Here is a 19,743-nt window from a genome sequence, read left to right on the forward strand (position 1 = left end):
CATAGGTTTAGTACTCGTTAATCTCTTTTGAATTATATCTTATTTCTACCAGAAAAATAAAAGTGAAACAAAACTGATTTTTCTTCTATATCACCTTAACAATGTTAATTATGCAAAAAAAGAAAAAAAAAAGAAAGAAAGTTTTGGATGGTTGAAATTCAGTAAAATCTATGTGTTATGCATCTAACGGTCGGCACCACAAGCACCACCATGTTTGAATCGCATTGAAATGAGGTTCGAGTTCCTGTAGGTGAAGTAACTTGGGGGATCTGGAGATATGTAGTGACATGCACCAACCAATGTCATGAGGAGATGCTCACTGCCACCCAAACAGATCAAGCGCCCATGGATTCGTCTCAGAAGGGTGGTACCTGTTGTTACTGGCAAAATGAATAGAATCTTATGCAACCCCATGTATCCAGATCCTCTCCATCCAACCTACCTGTAGCCCGTCCTCCCCCTCTCACAAAGGCCTGACATGAACTCAAGCTTCAAATCTAACCCAGCAGGGAAACTGCCGAGCTGGTTTAGGTAGAGTGATCCTCCCATTCATCCAAAGTAGGTACTCAGCTTCATTATTCTGTGAATACAATTAATCCAATTCAACTCTAAAGTTTCTTCTTTCTATTCATCAAGAGCTCATGTACATCGTTCATCCTTGTTTCCTTCCCTTATTCCCCCCCACCGCCCCCCCCCCCCCACAATTCTCGGGCTAAGTTTCTAAAAAATTCAATGGTTCTCTCTAATGGATATAGAGACATTCACATAACAGGCATTAAATTTTCTACTGAGAAATACAATAGAAATAAAAATAAGTCAAAAAGAAATAGGACAACGAACATTAATTAGCAAGTGATGCCACAAGCAGTATATTGGACTAACAGTATTCCCTCTACAAATATAGGAACGATCCGGAGAAGAAGAAAAGGTATAACCATGGACCCTAAAAATGGTTTCTTTTGAACACTACACCCTGAGAAAACTCTGCTGAACAGGAGCAGAGCAGAAGATTTTGAGAAGGTTCCACTTATAGAGCCCTGTCTGCTTGCTTATGAAGGCTGGCCTCAAACAGGGTACAGCCTCAACTGGTATAATTCTTTATAGCTACTCAAAGAAAAATGCAAGCAGGCTTCAGTCACTGTAATCAATACTTCCACTGTTTGAACTGCTGGGATTCCGACTGTGCAATGAGAGACCCCTCATGTGACCCATTAATGTCGAACCATCGACCTTTTTCTCCAGAAAGAACTTCTCCCTTTCAACATGCCTGGCTGGAGGCGGTGGAATGATAACAGGTGGTGACGAATTGGATATTTGTGTTTCTAAATTTAATGGTCGTATAAGTGGACGGTGCAGCCTTTCTGCATGAATAGATCCAAGTATACTCTGCGGTAGATCCAAGTGATCTTCGTCTTCGTCCTTTGCACATGCTTTCCCCTTTTGGATTCTGTAAAATTAAATGGCAGAGAGCACCAAAAAGAGACAAAAATTACTCTCAATCAGAAGGTTTATTTTGGGCCCCCAAAAAAATAAATATCAAAGGGTTATTCTCTAAAATAATCTCCTCTGCATGCTAATGACAAGAAAGCCACAATTATCAGTTACATGATTTCAACTCTCAGCAGTGCAATGAGATACAGGTATTTTAAATATCGTGAGAGAGGCTAGGCAAGTGTCCAGCTCCACCTACGCTAGCAGCTGCCTAGAGATGGGTTATTTATTTATTTTTTTTTGTGGTGGGGGGGGAGAGAGAATCGATACTACTGGGAAAGTCCCCCACTAACCCAGCCATTTTCAAGGTGAACATACCCAGCCTTCTCCTATAAATATTATACTATTGTGTACTCAAATTATGTACATGATCCCATATATTTGAAATGTACAACTCTAGTTGTTTTAGGACTATAAACAACTAACAGTAAAATATCTCCCTTCTCTATAAATATAATATAAATGGGGAAAATCTTGTATCGGAGGTAGGTGAGAAATTAAACAGAAACTTAATTTTTTGCCTTTCTGTATAACCTAACACCCCCCCCTCATTTTTTTTCTTCCTTTCTTTTTCTGGTAATGAGGTTCAATCCTGTCATTTTACACAAGACAGTAACATGCATAGCAGAGCGTCGTCTTCGACTTGTATTAAACCCCTTCTTAACCTAGCCTAAAGTAACCTCTGGGGAGTCGAAACAAAGGGCAATCAGAAGTGGGTTACAACCACTTTGGAGAGACAGAAAACCAACGCTACTCAGGGCCTTCCCAACAGATTCTACCACGCAAATGAATAAATACTATTAACTGTACTACACCTATAAAGTCCTACGGAGAGTGAAAACCATATTGAGGACCGAGAGCTGGGGGACCAAGAACCTGGGGTGGGGAATGTGGCTTGGCCTTGCGCGCCCGCGCGTTGGGGGCAGACCTGGCCGCCCCTTTGTTGGGGGCTTTTGTTGTTGTTGTTTTACTACACCTATACCTCTCAAACTTTAGGGACTACTCCTATTCTTTTTTTTTTAAATATAAATTTAACATCATCAAATGTTAAAACAATTTCAATCAGGGCAGAATGTAATGTATCGAGTCCTTTGCATCCCATTCTCTGTTTCCCCTTGAGTATTACTTATATTATATTTTATTAGGAAACAAGGTAGGGGGTAAGAAAAGATAAAGCAGAGCAGAGAAGACAAAGAGAGAGAGGGGCATAGGTTCCATGGACAGCTTAATGTACTATGTAATCTACAGATAGATCACCCAGTTCTGCGGCTTGTGCCATGTGAAAGGGTAATGTGGCAGGTCATGCTATAAGATATCTATGGCATAGACAAACCGACTGTCAAATCATTCACCATCCCCGTGGTCCAGGTTTGAAATACTTTATTTTTCCACTTAGCCAACTCTGTTTGAGTGGCAACTTGACATGCAAGTGGGGGACATGGGGTCCACCTGTCCATAGAACTTCATCCTCATCCTAGATTCCTAATAGCCACATGGTCAGGCGTTTGTGACAATCAGAAAAAGAACAGACCAGTAAAACTGTAGTAAATAAAAAATACAACTTCCCCAGCAAAATATCATTCAGACTGATTAATCTAGTCTTTGAGTTCCACTACCCACATCAAAGAACTCCCAGTTGAGTGCTCACAACCTCAATTGCTAGTTGCTACATATTTGACCAATTTGAGAGAGAGTAGATGATTATTATAGAAGACTAACACAGACAAGCAGAAGGATCAAACAGCTGACCATACCTTCGGAAAAGCCGTTCAGCCTCCTCTTCCTCTACTTCTTCATCGTCTAAATGAAAAGCAGCGGAGGTAGCCTTGACCGACAGAAGAGCATCATGTCTGAGAAGCACCTTCTGCAGCTTCTCATTTAAATCAATTGCTTGAGAGACTACACCTTCATCCCTGTGTCAAGAGATCAATTAACATCTTATCATTTTTGGTGGCCTAAAAAAAGAGTCAATGTGCTCTGTGTGCCATTTAACTGTCACTGAATATTGACAAATCTTGATGTGCAGAGATTAAGTGAAGCAGGCAAATCTGTTTTTGCACCATAGTCAAATTTTTAGTAGTCAACCAGGAGAAGAGTTGATGAATAGGTCCAGACTCCTGGCAACATTAGGCTTCACCATCACAGTCTGTAGTGTTTATATATAGCACAACCATTGTCTGTTAAGGAGGACCAAAGAATGGATGAATTTGTTGTAAGAATGGTATATCCATATGTATGTTTTCTTATGTGCAGAACGTAATTTATTCTCAATAGCCAAGTAACACTCCTCGTTTATCCATCAATTGCTTTCTTTAGTCAAGAAACTCTGTTTCTGGAGTTTTCTGCTACATATCCGCAGTCAATCATTTGAAAATTGAGAGAAATGAATACCCTCTCCGACTGTCTTTTCATTCATAAAAGAAGAAATTCAAGAGAGGGGGGGGGGGTGAAGGACAAGAAACCAATCAATTTTCTCTCTTCTTGATTTGAAAAGCCCTATCTTCGACGATCAACACTATGATGGAGGATAGGTTTACCATTTGGAACACTACCAAGTACCAAGAGCAGGCTTGGACATAACCCTCAGTGAAACTTGAAAACCTTGACCTCTATTCTTTAGGGTTTTGGCAAATGCAACTGAAATTTAGCAAAATCTAGAATATATCAACCTGCTGGAGAAGATACTACACTTGTTTCTTCTTGAAGTGACATTCATATCTCATGCAGATGGAAGACAATGCATGTAAGTTCCATTGGATCGTAAGTGGACTTGATCCAGCACATCATGGTTTATAGCAATGCACTAATACAGTCAAGACTCGTAAAACTGTATTTTTGGAACATGGAAAACTAGGCTGTCTACATGCATTATTCATTTACTTTGTACTTTTTGCCTTTCATTAACCCATTATGTCTCATAGCACTCAAACAATATGTACAAGCAAATTACAAGGGTGCAAACCCGAAGCACAAAATTGGGTGCTTTTGTTTTAAATTTTAATACTTTAAATATGCTTATCAAGCCTAAAACAAGCTTCTATTGATGTTTTGGAGCCAAATACGGACATTTTCCTGTCAAAAAAATTTAACCATCTTGTTGATATGTCAAGAATCTCAACCTGGGCAAGACTACTTCTTAACATAAATATTATAACAGTGGTCTAGGTGCAAATGCTGCCTTCAACTTCCTAAAATAGAAACACTGCCATAGAAAAGAAAAACATTTGTTGTTCCATTTTTTGATAAGAGAAAATACCATAATGGTCTAAAAAGTAGACGGAACATATTCCCACTACAAAAGAAGATGAATAGAGTTATAGAGTAAAAACATCAGCAGATTATTCTACTCACGTACAACATAAAGTTTTATAAGGCAGCTTTCAGTTAACTTTGTCATCTTATACTGCATACAGTTACCACCCATGGTAGGTACCACCCCAATCATGCAGTTGGATTCTTTTTCTTAACCTCCCATGTCAAATATTGCTTCCTTCACACATAGGATTTCCAGATATCAACATAATATTTAAATCTTAAGAGTAAACTTTTTTTTTTTTTGGGGGGGGGGGATTTAATACAGTGTAAGAATATAATATTTTACTCATTCTCTTTTCATTTTTCTTCATTTTTACCTGGGAACAAATAAAACCTTAATAGGTTTAATGGAAATAAGGAATAGAATTACTTTAAAATAAGTAGACCAGGCTGTTTGCATACAATATCTCCCTTTAATTGATTATGGACTTCTTTGGTAACAGAATAATTTCTGAAGCAATATCCCAGTGCAAAATTACAATTTGATCCTCGTAGTTTACTATGTGCGCTTGTCACCCACAAGGCTCTCCTAAAACCATACTAAACCTTATGAATGTGCTGACAACTTCTACAATCAGCTAGCCTAGTATGTCTTACAAAAATTTGAAATTAGATTCAATGGACAGAATCACAATTGAATTTGAAAACACAAACATTCCTAGTTACTATCTGAAGTTTAGGAGCACAAAATCCAAACAACAACTTCCATACAGAAATGAATGCAATTCTAATGCTGAGTGACCATCTAACAGCAGTGAAGTTAATACTAAGGCAACTTTACCGAGATGTCATCACAAGATGCATTACACGTTGCTTTTGAAATGAACATTGCTCTACAAGATCCAGAGTGAATTCATCCTTCGCTCCCTATATGATAATAATGGCATTGTCAAAACTAAAGAGTTCAAAGGAGTAAACTTATCAAAGAAAAGATCAAACAAACAGATGCATCTCGCTGAGAGCATCAACCACCCGAAACTCAAATGCTAGTATACCAAAACATTCAAGTTCTTATTCATCAAAGAGTGCAGAGTAATAATAATAAGAAAGAGTGCAGAGTAGAAATAGGAGAGTTTCTAGTTCTTATTCATCAAAGAGTGCAGAGTAATAATAATAAGAAAGAGTGCAGAGTAGAAATAGGAGAGTTTGTGGTTTTTATTCATCAAAGAGTGCAGAGTAATAATGATAAGAAAGAGTGCAGAGTAGAAATAGGAGAGTTTCCAAACCACAATAGTCAATGACCACTGAACACCTCACCCCCACAAATAATAACTCAGAAAACACACCCCACAAGGAAGAAAGGGCTCAACCAAAATTATTTATGACAATATTTTCCCTTCAAAATAGAGAAGGGATGTGTTATAAGGACTCAAAAGTCAAACCAGAGGATCACTACAAACAGAAGTAGGAAAGGATGTAAATGGTGCACGAAGTTCCTGCCTCTGCAAGGTCAGGGTTAGGCCACTATGTATGCAGCCATACCCATGCTTCACAGAGAGGCTGTTTTCCTGTCTCAAACGGCAAGCAACAGGTCACAAATTGAGCAATCTTTTGTCTGGGAAGGTTAATATACTTTTGCTTGTACTATACAAATGCAAGTACTTTAACCACCTAAAAATACGACGACATCAACATGAGCAACCGTTTCAGAAAACAAAGGGCTACAATGCAACAAAATATGGTTGACAAGACACAGATGCAGAAAAGAGGAGGCAGATAATCCATGTTAATCAGAAAACATCAAATTAGTATCTGTCATAGTTCAACAACCAAGCTTTTCTTATTCACGCAAAAAGAAAAAAACAACCAAGCTTTTCAACTTGACTTGTTCTCCTGAAAACTGCTAACTCAGATGAGCAAACCTATTTAGAGTGAGTCTATGTTTTCCTCTTTTGACCTACTGCCTCATTTACCCTTGATGTCTGTGTTTGTAAGAGCAATTGAGTGTGCATGACTTCTCTCAGTTCTCAACTCTCAGTCTTCCTGAACCGAGACGTCGAGGAGGGTACTTACGTGTCCCTCTATATTCGTGTTTTGAGAACATTGATGCTTCTAAGGTTTGTTTCCCATGGTTGTCCCACAGGAATTGAGAGTTGAAGGGGAGCCTTGTGACACGCGAAAGATTGGAGATATTTAGACTCAGGAAACTTCCATTTTCTCAAGGGGAAAAAAAAAAGAATCCAGTTTCTTGTAGCTCAGATTAACTTGGACCTAGTCTGGTCATTATTTAGACAGGCAAGTTTATACAAAGTCTTGACCAGTTTTGTTATTTTTTGCTTTCCCAACTCCGTTGAGTCAAAACCTTGTTTTACAACTAAGGTATCTGAAATAATAGTTTTAACAGTAATCATCCCAAGTAAAAAGCTCTTACTTAGCCAACTATTACAGGGAGCTCCAAAGGCTTCAAAATATTTACGTGTTCAAAAGCAAAATCAAAATAAGAATCATCACTATATCCAGTAAACAATACACCTATAAGGCTACAATGCATAAAAGCATCATTCAACTGACTGAATATTTACGAGTGAGTTAAGTTTAAAAATTGTTTCTGTTCAAATTAGAAAGTCCAACAGGTATTGTGGGGTTTTTCGAAGCTGCAGAGGATTTATGATGAGAAGTGGAGGCTTAGTGTTTAGTCCAGATGGGTATGTCATAATCTTCCTTTCTTTATCTGATCTATCAAAAAGCCACACACAAAAACAAGGGAACATTCAATGAAGGGAATTTGGACTTGGAATCATCATATAACCAAACAATGTATTCCCAGCCACATTAACCAGAGCAATCTTTTGCAAGCTGAAAATTACGTCAACAGATATTTCCAGAACATACCTCAGGATGTTGCATGTCAATTGCATCCAATACTTCTCTCAAGACCTCCAAGGCAACACTGGCCTTCTGAATGATGCTGTAACAGGAAGATAAATCTATGAAATGGGGGAGAAAACAGTATTCCATATCCATTCTCAAAATAGTACCCTATAGCTATGCATCATGGTAAATTAGAAAAGGCCTCATGCAAAACATAAAACAAGAACCATTCATCAAAAACATAAGGGGGGGGGGGGCATAAAACAAAAATCTAGGTAAATATGACACTTAAAAAAATGTAGAAAGATAATAAGAAAATAAAGAATCCAAAAATCATGATTCCTAAATGACCCTCAGAAGGTATAGCAGTGACAATAATGACTCTTTTTTGGAACTGGTAGCTTTATATTGGGAGAGGGGACTATTACATATACCACCAAGGAGAGTCGAACCAAGAGGTGTTGGTCATTGCCAACTGAGCAACCCTTTGATGGTGACAATAATGAATTTCAAACATACACAAGACTTGGAGCACATGAGGGAGCTCAGAGCAATTCCAACAGATGAATAAATGAACAGTAATACTGAGATGGTTGAAAAACTAACACATACTCCTTAGAAAATATACAAAGGTGTAAGAAGGAAAAGATGGAATCAAAGCATTGAGATATGCCTTGATCCATATGCTTGAGGGATTGTGAAATAGAAAGGCAGGTAGAATGTAATCCAAATCACAATGCAACAGTCTTTAAAGATGCGACTACAAGACATTTATCAACAAGAGGAACAAATGTGCCTTAATAATTTTGGAAAATCTAATTATTAATGGACTACCTGGTTCCATATTTTCGGTTTCCACAATATTCTCCAACAAATAATTCAAACTTTCATGGGAAACCACAAAATCTGCCATGAAATGGCAGCAATCAAGCAAAAAAACTGTTGGATATCAAACCTCCATTTGGTTGCAACTTGCAAGTAGAGGGAGGTGATTATTGAAAAGAAAGATCCATAATCATAACTGTGTAACCTACCTAGAACTCTTACCATATTTTCTAAATATACTTCTCAAACATAAAATCTATTTTACTTTTCAAATCAAAAGGATTTGCTTTCAAAGAAAAGTGAAAGTTAAAATAACCAAATTTGGTATGTTTCAGTGTTAATTAAACCATTATGAGAGAAGTAATGATTAAAAATTTATACTTTTCTTCCTTGCAACCAAAAAAAGCAAAAATATATTTTGTACTTCTAGAACAGTACTTTTGAATGAGACAAGTTCCACAAAGAAAGAAAAGTTCACAAGGTTGGTTAAACTGTTAAACTATTTCACAGTACAGTAATTATACATCTACTGTCTTTGGCCTCACATGGGTACTCCAACAGCCATCCAGCATTAATATTTAATCACAAATTCATCATCTTTAACGTAAAATTATGCTGAAAGAAGGGGGGGAAATGGGATAACTTGAGACTGGTCGATGGAAGTTTCTGTTTCCATTAGTTCTCATGTAGTGTGGAAATAGAGAATACATGGAGTCAATTGTCAGGGAACAGTTTAAGGGAGAAAATGAGAAAATGGTGAACAAGGTATAGTTATAATGGCCACTAGAAGAGTATAGGTGCCGTCACAACAGAGGCACAATCATACCCATGGCTACACAAATCATACCTAGATTCAGGCACAATTTGAGGATTTTCGGTGTGAATATTCCTATTAGAATTTGGAGAGACAGAATTCCCTCCAGCTCCAGGTAAGCTCCTATTGGTGTTCTCCAGCACGGAATGACCTGTGCCGACAGCAGGTGGCCTTTGAGGAAACTGTACACCAGCGCTCTGGTAGAACAAAAGCAATCATCAATTAATATTTTAGAACACATATATACTCAATATTCACTGCTTACAGTAACAGATTAATGAGCTCCAAATCCAATTAGAAATTTCAGATCGCCACAAATTCCAATAACAGAATCATTCAAAATTTGTTGAACTTTTGCTATAAAAACAGACCGGTGAAAGAACATGTCAAAAGCATATGTAACACAGTTGAATTTGTACATTCAACAGGTAAATGACACATGAAAGACAACATGTAGAATAGACACACAGAGCTAAGTTAATGAACCAAGTTAAAAGAAGATAAAACAGTCGGCCGACACAGAATGGGTTTGGTTGGCAATAATGCATTACAAAAGAAGTACAATAGGTAGGATATGTCCGCATGACCATAGAAGAAAATTCGACCGAAATTGTCGAAATGTCTACATTTTTCAAAAACGAAACGAAATTCCGATTATTTTGGAAAAGTGTCAAATTTCGACTGAAATTTCTAACATTTCAGAGGTTTCGACCGAAATTTTGACCATTTCGACGAAATTTCAACTATTTCAAACATTTCGACTGAAATTTCGAAAACATTCCAACTTGTTTTTCCTTAGTTTTTGTTGATTTCTATCCCATTTTCACCTAACTTCCACAACTCCTTTGCCTTCAAACACCTCTTTTGCTCGCCACAACAGCTACAAAACAAACTCCAGCAACAATAGAATGTAAAGCATAAGCCATACCCAACAGTTCCAAACTTCCCCTTTTTATTTTTTATTTTTGTTCATGCCTTAAATGATCTTGTATTGCCTTGAATTAATATATGTTTAGCCTAGGACTATGATCTATGATTGTGTTTTGTTACTTATCTTTTTAGCCTAGGACTAGTACCTTTTTCATTTTCTGATTTTAATAATTATTTTCTAAAATTATGTATTTTTATTTTATGTATATATGATATATAGGCTTCAACTTAATATATGTGAGACACCATCACTTGATCTAGTCGGTCATTTTATTTTGTTGACATGTAACCATTCTACCAAAGAATTCATTTATGCTGATGATTCTATGCCTGTATGCAATACAATTTGCATTTGTCGGAACCATTCATTTGTTAGTATACTTGAATGATAAATTTTCAATGTTTTTTTTTTCTTTTTTTCGCAAAATACTATTTCCATTGTGTTTATTATGCTTGAAATAGATAATATGCAAGAATCCAAATCATTTTGAGTCCATATGAGACCCGAAATTGAAGTTTCAATTTCCGAGAAAATGTCCAACAAAATTTCAATTCCAGCCTTTTGCAAGGTCAAAATTCCTGTTTTGGTTGAATTTTCTTCCTTGCGCAAGACAAGGTATCATATACCCTCTCAAAACTAAACTTTAATATGATTTTCTCTGGCCTGCACTTAGCTAAGGGGCCCATGTGGATGATACCATTCTCCACACCACTATTTGTGGGAGAGAGGAGATTCTTTCCCCAAACCCTAAGTATACTACGTGGCATGGTGAACCCCTCTCCCATTTAGTTATCACCACAAGTTATAAGCATATGCAAATTAATGGATGTAGCTAATTAACTAAAGACTAGGCAACATCATGGTTATTAAAGCGGCAAAGCGACCAAAGCGATTGGGGCTTCGTCTTGGCGATTAGGCGACTAAGCGGTGCTTAGGCGGCAATAAAGCAACCAAAGCGGTTTAGTCAATATTTTTAATAACTACTTTTAAACTACTTTTTATAATAAACTAAAGTACTAAACAAACATTCAACAATCACATTCATAAAAATAAAAATAAAAAAACATTCAAGAATTACAATATTATTCATATATAGTTTAGTGAAATTATTTCACAAATTACAAATTGGTATCAAAATTGATGTATCCATTTTTCCCTTTTTTTAACCAAACAAGTGCTGACATGATAAATTAATAGATCTCATTATTCCGATTCCCAAGTCATTTTTTATTTAATGATTCATTGATTATCAATGTTGAATATGGATCATGCTTCACATTCTGTTGCCAACAGGCACTTTGGGCCTCAGAGTTCATTTGCAAATTCGGCCTCGATTCCGCAATGGCTCACATATTTAAATTTATATACGGCATTGTAGAATAAGTTATGATTAAAAAAAATAATATGCACAAATTACGAAATGTAAAAAAGCGGCTGCTTTAGCATATAGGCGGCAATATGGCGCAAAAGGTAGCAAAGCGATAGTGCCTAAGCAAAAAAGCGCCAAGAAATCAGCCCGTTAGTTAAGCGGTCACAATTTAAGCGGTTCAAAAACCGCTTTGCCGCCTAAGGAGACGCTTTGATAACCATGGGCAGCATTCAACAAAGTAGCCCATTGAGGCACCTGACTAGTTGAAATCCCTCAACTAATATGCCAGTTGCTATGTATACGAACAAGAGTCGATATTATGTAACTGTTTTTTCCCCCTATGTTTAGTTTCTGACATACAGGCCTCTCTTGTTTGACAAACAACGAATCTAAGTATGAATATTCCATTTTCCTAGTTGTCTGTTCTACACTGGAAAACAAAAAAAAGGATCCTAACACCATATGATCTGTAGATGTGAGCTTGATCTATGCACTTGGGACCAAAAAACTCTAACCTGGGGAGGGGGGGTTCTGGGGGGGGGGGGGGGGTTTTTGGCCGGGGGGGCCGCACCGGGGCAAGAAATTGGGGGGGGGGGGGGTTACCGGGGCCGGCAAAGGCAAGAAATCCAACCCACGGTCAGACCTCATCGGATTAAAGTTAACACATATCAAGCTGGTCTGATTCAAGCTCAGCCAACCCAAGTTGCATCTCCCTTCCTAAGGTAGATCATTACCACTAAGGATCCTATGCTCAATGGAGCCTAACCTTGACCCAGACAGGGATCTAGCTTTTTGCTTTATGCCAAAGATCAGGCTCAAATATTTAGGCGAGTTCACTTGAGTTTAATTAGTTGGAGTTGGAAGCGATGAACCAAACAAAGGAAAGAGATATGGTGATACAAGATAAAAGAACAGAACCACTGAACTATGTCGGGAAACTTCTATGTGATTGTGAATATTAAAACTCCTTGAAGAAAATCAAGGCTTCAGTGAACATACATCCATCAACAATAACTCCAGTGCAGAAGAAGTGCCACAACATTTTCCAGCAACATGATTAAAATATTATCATATGGACATGGATTTGCCCACTATAACTTTCACAGTATATGAAATCAAAATTGGGCTTGAAAAGTTAGCCAAACATCTAGGTGAAGCTTGAATTAAGCCAAAACATGAGCAGAACACAAACAGACTCTAAACAAAGTAAACCAACATAAAAAATGAATCACACTAGGACCACAATGCAGATGACCAAATAAGCATTAAAACTAATATTGAAAATAAATAACATCAATTGTATTCCAATCTTCTATTCCCTGACTTAACCACAGCTGTCTAATTCACTTTGTATCGGTCATTTGCTCTCAAGCTTCTGATCTGAAATTTTCTCCTGCCCCAGTGTACCAAAGATACACACACTGAGCAGTTGGCCAATCTATCCTACAACCACTTTGGGGTTTTCTACCCCTCAAAATATACATCCTCCAATACTTACTGTTGCTACATTTTGGCTTTTAAATAGAATATCAATTCATTTGTATGCAAAATATTACTACATGGACTTTTTACAGAAAATTGAACTCGTAATAGGATTTCTTTCAACCTTACTACAACTTATTAAAAAAGGCGAGAGTCAACTCTAAATCGAACTCCTAATAAAAGAAAGACTGCTTAAGTCAAAAGGCTGGGAAAGACTAGTCAATTTAACTAGGACCAACACAAATTTATCGCTGTGAAGAAAGAGGTCCTAAAAGTAAGACCTGATATCCTTAGGGGATAGCCCAACTTGCTCACAGCTGTTCAGGGGCAAGTCTTCTCTCCTTTTGGCCTTCTAACACCCATATAGAATGCTTGGTTCAACAAGACATACCTCAGAGCCAGAGGCAGTTGATCTTATGTTCCTTTCAAATCAATAAACTACTTCCTGCTACCCTACCTTCAAAAAATAGCAAGATTCTCTTCTTCTTTTTCATCCCCCCCCCCCTTCCAAAACAGGGGGGAAGAAGCAAGCCAAATAAAAGGTACTTCGTCCCATACCAGTCAGAACTACCGCAGACTGTTCCTCTAGGGTAAATGATTTCCCCTTCAAGTGAACTCCATTACGAAAATAATTGTTTATAGTTTTCATCAGGTCTCAATCATACAAGTTAACTCAGAAAATAGAGTGGTAGCACTGGCAACTTTTCCTTTGCATTGGGGACAGAAATGATCAATAATGAAATTTTCATCATTGTTAATGGCCCTACAGATTACAGTCGCATGTTGGTACGCACCACCAAATCATAATATGCAGCATAATATTGAGGGAACTTTCCTGAAGCACCACCATGAGATGTCTGCATTGCATCTAAAAGTAAAAATATCTTCTCTCGTACAGGAAGATCTGACTGTAAGCAGGAAAAAATACAATTTTAGATTAGAAGTATCTTTATATGACACAAAAAGAAAAAATCAATTAGCAGTAGCATATAGTGTTTCTGTGAATATGTGAACCTTCTTCTTCACTATCTTCACCATTATCGGAAGAAGTCCATTACTTATCACCTGCCTGTGAATTTGTTCTCCACAATTATTCATTAACATCTCCAATAACTGCAAAACCATATTACATTTGGATTAAGACTCAGAAGCCAAAGCACCAAGAATGGGGAAACAAAAGCAAAAGTATCAGACTGACTCCTTCTACTACTATTCTTTTAGGATAGGTCCTTCAGGTCCTTTCACTAGTGATCTTACCGTTTTTATGAAATAATAAGATACCAAAGAGGATGATTGATTCATTTCAGATTACAAAGAATCGCAGGCACATGAAGTTTGATAACACTGATTCCTATTTCTCAATGATATCCCACCATCGAGACAATTGGTTGAATTAGTTGTGTGAACACATAGTCTGTCCTATTTTGAAGCTATAACAGTGCAAAAAGCACATAAATAACATCAAGAACCAAAAGCAGAAACCAACAACCACTCGACAGTCAACAAAACAAAATATCCAAGAGCCAAAAACAAACGCTCATATAATGATTAATTGCTTCTTTGTCCATCAGCAGAAAAATCATTTCATTTCATTATTATGTTGACAACAAATGTCATGTCATCCAATGTAGACAGACACTTGGGTCCAAAGAGTAAGACGCAAATGTGAAATTTGGGATCTGCGATTACCAACAAATACTTTGGTTGCCATGTTGGATCAATCAAAAGGCATTTATTCAGAACATACTCCCAACAATAGCATGTTCCTCCAGGACCAAACAAGCAATCTTATAAGTTTTTATACATCCCATAAAATGGCATAAAATACCCGATTCTACAGCATCCAAACCCTTAGCATAAGGACTGAAGCTGGGCATTTGCTAAAATAAAAAAATAAAAAAACCTCAAAAGAAATATTAAAAAAAAGAAGAAGCATTAATTCATCCAACTCCAACTTCTAAACCAAAAAAAATAAAAGAACAAGTTCCAAACAAAATGAACCTCCTCACAATATAAAGACATGCAGTTACACTCTATTCTATGCATTGTCAACGACAGTGGCTTGGAAAATTAAAGCTCTGTTTATTGTAAAACAACTATGAGTAATATGCAAAAAGAACTATAATAATCCTAAATTGGCATTAATAAAAAACAATATGTATTAGATCATTGAACTCCAAACATCTAAACAAAATGGACCTCTTCACAATATAAAAAGATGCATTTACAGTCTCTCCTTGGTATTATAAGTAATAAAAAGGGGAACCCAGTTCTGACGGTTTCCCTGCACAAGCAAAGTCCCCTGGAGGGGTGGGGGAGGGAATTTTCCTATGCAACCTTTCCCCAATAATTTTGCTGAGAAGCTGTTTCAATACCTTGACCTCAGGCTACAACTGCGGTCCACCGACCATTATGCCAAGGCTCCCTTTGCATTAAAGGTAACAGTGTCTTGGACATTTGAAGCCCCTCCCCTTTTTTTGTGAAACAAGTGAGAGCAACACTTGAAGAGATATTACTAAGAGTTTTCAAATGATATTACAATAGAAGTTTCCATATTAACTTAAAAGGTTTTGTTCGAGGATTCTCCCCCCCCCCCCCCCCAAAAAAAAAAAAAAAAAAAACAATAAGCACCTAAATGACAGCAGGTGTGACTATGTTTGACCAGTTACCAACTTACCATACATGTCTCATGGGAAAAGACTTGCAGTATGGGCATGTCTTTAGTAAGTGTCTTTTTCTCTCCTGTATATAGGGAGGATGTGAAGTCCATTCCTCTTAAACACCAAAGAAAAAAATAGCAACTTAAATGCTCATGGTTGTTTCTACCTAGGGTGTCCAACCAAGCACAACTTTGAACAACATGACCTAGTAAGCTAGTGCAATGACAGTAAAAGAGGCCCTACAAGGTTGTTCTACCTTAAAGGATGATTTATGCTATCCTGGATTCCACCACAGGAAGTCTTCAATTGTAAGAAAAGCGGCTGGTGGCATAACTCAGCCCCACTGATTCATTGAATTTCCACTACTTTCAGGTCCCTGATACCATGCTTGGAGCTGGAATTTTCTGTTATCTACATTGGTGCATCTATGGTTCCAATAAGCTTCCTATTCCCCTTTTACATGTATTACCAAGTACAGTTGCATACAGGCTTCCAACAGAAAAACTCATGCAAAAACTTATATCCTTGGAAGAGCCTAGAACCCCAAATGTTGGACAGTTCCTGAAGAAAGTTCTAACATGATTAAACATTAATGTTGTCAGTATAAGAAGTGATTACTCAGAGAATGTTGATTCACTCATATGCCCCAATGTACAGTTATATAATTGGTTTTGCATATTGAAATACTGTAATGACAGAAAAATTTTCAAGTTCTTCATGGAAAAAAGAACATGATTTCATAACGATTCTATAGTGATGCTTAGATGAATGCTTTTCTTTCTCTCTTTTCTACATTTCCAGTCACAATCCTATCAACAAACTCAAAAACCCAACCAAAATTAATATCTTTTATCACACAAGGATGAATAAATTGGGCAAGCATAGTCTCTCCACCATCCAACGTGGGAGGTCATGCATGGGAGCATTCAATACAGAACCAAGAAGGATTCCCCCTTCTCAACCAGTTACAGATGAAAGAAAAAAAAAACTCCACTAATAACATAAAACCAAGCCAAGGCCCCAAGACAACTAAAAAACTCACCAGGACAGCGAATAGCTGAACACATGGTTTTTTATTCCCCAACCGTTTCTTAATAGCTTTGATGACATCTTTGACTTTCCTGGACATCCAAAAGTAAAGAAACCAGCATCAGCATACAATTTGGTTAAACAGTTAAATTTTTTATACAGTAATGATGGGTATGAACAACATATCATACTAGCATGGACAACACAGCCTTAAGTTGGAGTAGGTACCTCATTCCAAAATGGAATTTAGGATTGACTTAATACTTGATGGATATGAGAGTTAGGTGTCAAAATCAGCCCCAGAAACTATCAGACTTTGCAAAGCTTAAGAATAGGACACAGGGACGAGTTCTTCTCTTTCTTTTAATACCATAGAAAATATACCCTCCAATTTTTATGGGTAACTACTAATACAATGACTGCAAATGTAACTAATTTATAATATTAAAGAGACAAAGAGAGAAGGAAAAAAGATGTTGTATTTTACTACAAGATCATAGATGTCATCCAAGATATTTTGTGGTATAAATAACACCAAACATACGATTAAGAAACCAGTGTCAGCAAACAATGTGCTTAAACAGTTAATTATTTTGTTAGACCTGGAGATAGGGGCGATATTGTGGTGCTGATATTAGCATTTAGCAGTTGGCATGTCAATAATGTGTCAATGTAAGCTCTCAACATAATGATACGTGCTGCCATGGGTTTTGCTACCCCAAGTAAATTGTCATCTACAGAGTTTTCTCCGATGGAAACATCTACTTGAATGACTAGCTCTATGCCTCTACCATTACATATGCTTGGATCAACTAGGTTGAATTTTCCTTAAAATAGATGTGTATATAAATTACTAATCCAACAAATGAAATACGAATTGTTAGGCAGCAACTACCAAGGAAAAATAAATAACGAAAGAGACAGTACGGAAATACCCTTGATCACTTGCCACTAGTTCGCAGATTTCAATGTTTTTCGTCCAATCCATTTCTTTCAGTTTATCGCTCGTCGCCGAATTGACGAGCTCAGTCGCCATACCTACTAGTAAACCCCAAACTTCAGGCAGGATAAGATGTGCACAGCTACGAAAGTGAGATCTGTGCTTATATCTGCAAAATCAAAACAAGCATTAATGCAGTTGGCATGTCCATCACCATGACAAAAACAATGACTAATGAGACATGGCACAGACATGACACAATAAAACCATTGAGTTGAAAGGAATACATTAAAAAGGTATGAAAATCAAGTCAGAAGTTACTTAAAAGGGGGGGAGGGGGGGGGGGAGAAGGAGGGAAAGAAAAGAAGAAGAAGAAATTATAGAAGTAATAACAATCTATCCTCTATTTTAGAGGAATTAGGTCTTATTTTTTATTGCACAACAAGTATTAAATAGAAAGAAGACCAGTAAGCTTGCATGGTAACAATTCATATTTCATTTGTAGTTGCTTTTCCATTTTTTTTGTCAAGTATATCTATAGAAAAAGGAGTGGTCACCACCAATTTGATGTTCAATTTTAATTTCTCAACTCCCATATTCCTGATTGCATATCCAGCAAAGATGCCCTTTGCATTTCCAACGTAGTCAAGAACTTCCCTTTACATAAGGCCTCCTAATTGTATTAAATGACAGTTTTGCTTCAGAAAATGCAATCAGCAGAAATGATTACGTATGTAAAATAGACTAAAGATGTACAACAAAGGCCATGAACCCGATGCTTAACCTGTTAGACTTGCATACATTAGTTGCACTGTAACATTGTAGAGCTAATGGTTTAAACATTCAAAAGATGAACATCTATTCCATCATATAAAACAAAATCCAGATGTAACGATTGGTTTTAGAAATAAGATTGAAATATAAAGCTTAAGTTATCCGATTACTGAGGGTTCTGGAGATCAAAGTCTCATTTAGGGGCCAGAATGAAATCAAACACTTCCACTCCCGCACCCCACCCCAAAAAAATGAAAAAGCACCTTGAGAGACTTTGGCTGAAACATGTGTGCAATGATTCAGGAATTCCTAATAGTGTCTCCAACTCCTGCAAACAACCCCACGAGAATTTTGGCTAAAAAAAATAACAGGGAAAGCTAATTCATATTCCCCTCCTTCCCACTACCCAAAACCGTAGCAGCTTCTGCCCAATATGGTATGTTTTCAAAAGTCATTGGGTTCTCAATAAGCTTCCACCTCGCTTAACTGCCAAAGATGCCATTTTGATCTAGTTCCTTCCGAATTTCCCAACTCGACCAGCCCGAATCACACAGATTTACAAATCACTCAATACTTCAATCTAAAGGAGAATATTTCAAAACAAAGATCAGAAGAAAACTAAGATTCCAAAGCAAAATGAAAATGAATCACAAAAGTAAGCAGTAGCAAATTCCGGAAGTAAAACAAGAGAATTCACAATGATCGATTTTGCCGAATCAAATTCCATTGAAATCTAATTCCAAAGACTTCTTTTTTATTTTTTACAAAAACCTCCATGTACAAACAGTGAGCAAAAGTAAATCGGTGTACGAACCTTCAAAGATCGAATGAAGAGCGCAAGAAAACCCAACCCACGAAACTTCAGCATTTCCAAGAAACTAACACTAGGAGAAGCATTGCGTTTCCAGAGTCGCTCTTAAGATCTATATCTAACTCTGGTTCTTTTCTTATGCTTTTGCAGCAAAAGTAGTGAACAAACCGAGTAAGTGAGGTTTAGAGGAAGCTGAGAAGGTTTAGAGAGATGTAAGGAAGCTGTTTTGGACTTTATTGGATAATTACAATTGTAAAGTGCCACCGCCATTGCTCTATTCTGAGATCTTTCCAGGCTTTAAATAGAAGGAAAAAAAATTTAATTATAAAAAAAAGGAACGGAAGAGAGAGAGAGAGAGAGAGAGAGTTCCGACAGGTTTGTTGAAGGTGAGAGACCTTAAGTGGATTCGTTTTCTCATATCCAGAATGTGTGTTCCATCCCTATCGCTTCTGCTTTTTTTTTTGCTTCTTTTCTCTTCTTTTCTCTTCTTT

General features: G+C 37.2%; 1 protein-coding gene across 2 annotated transcripts; it reads right to left on the minus strand.

The window, feature by feature from the left end:
• Positions 1-707: 707 nt before the first annotated feature.
• Positions 708-19,537, minus strand: LOC149018269 (TOM1-like protein 5). Of its 2 annotated transcripts, XM_089152578.1 has the most exons (10): positions 19,256-19,537; positions 17,663-17,836; positions 16,741-16,819; positions 14,053-14,151; positions 13,833-13,946; positions 9,290-9,453; positions 7,639-7,714; positions 5,588-5,673; positions 3,246-3,404; positions 708-1,447 (listed from the first exon to the last, which is right to left on the minus strand). In XM_089152578.1, the coding sequence occupies exons 2-10, from the start codon at positions 17,761-17,763 to the stop codon at positions 1,132-1,134; spliced, it is 1,194 nt and encodes a 397-aa protein (XP_089008704.1). In that variant the 5' UTR covers positions 17,764-17,836; positions 19,256-19,537; the 3' UTR covers positions 708-1,131. The 2 variants fall into 2 exon arrangements, with proteins under 2 accessions (XP_089008704.1, XP_089008705.1); XM_089152579.1 differs by lacking the exon at positions 19,256-19,537 and having other exon boundaries at positions 17,677-17,760.
• Between the last annotated feature and the right edge of the window lie 206 nt (positions 19,538-19,743).

Source organism: Hakea prostrata, chromosome 4, assembly GCF_041222555.1.
Source record: "Hakea prostrata isolate BN-2017 chromosome 4, UWA_Hpros_2, whole genome shotgun sequence".
Lineage (NCBI taxonomy): Eukaryota > Viridiplantae > Streptophyta > Magnoliopsida > Proteales > Proteaceae > Hakea > Hakea prostrata.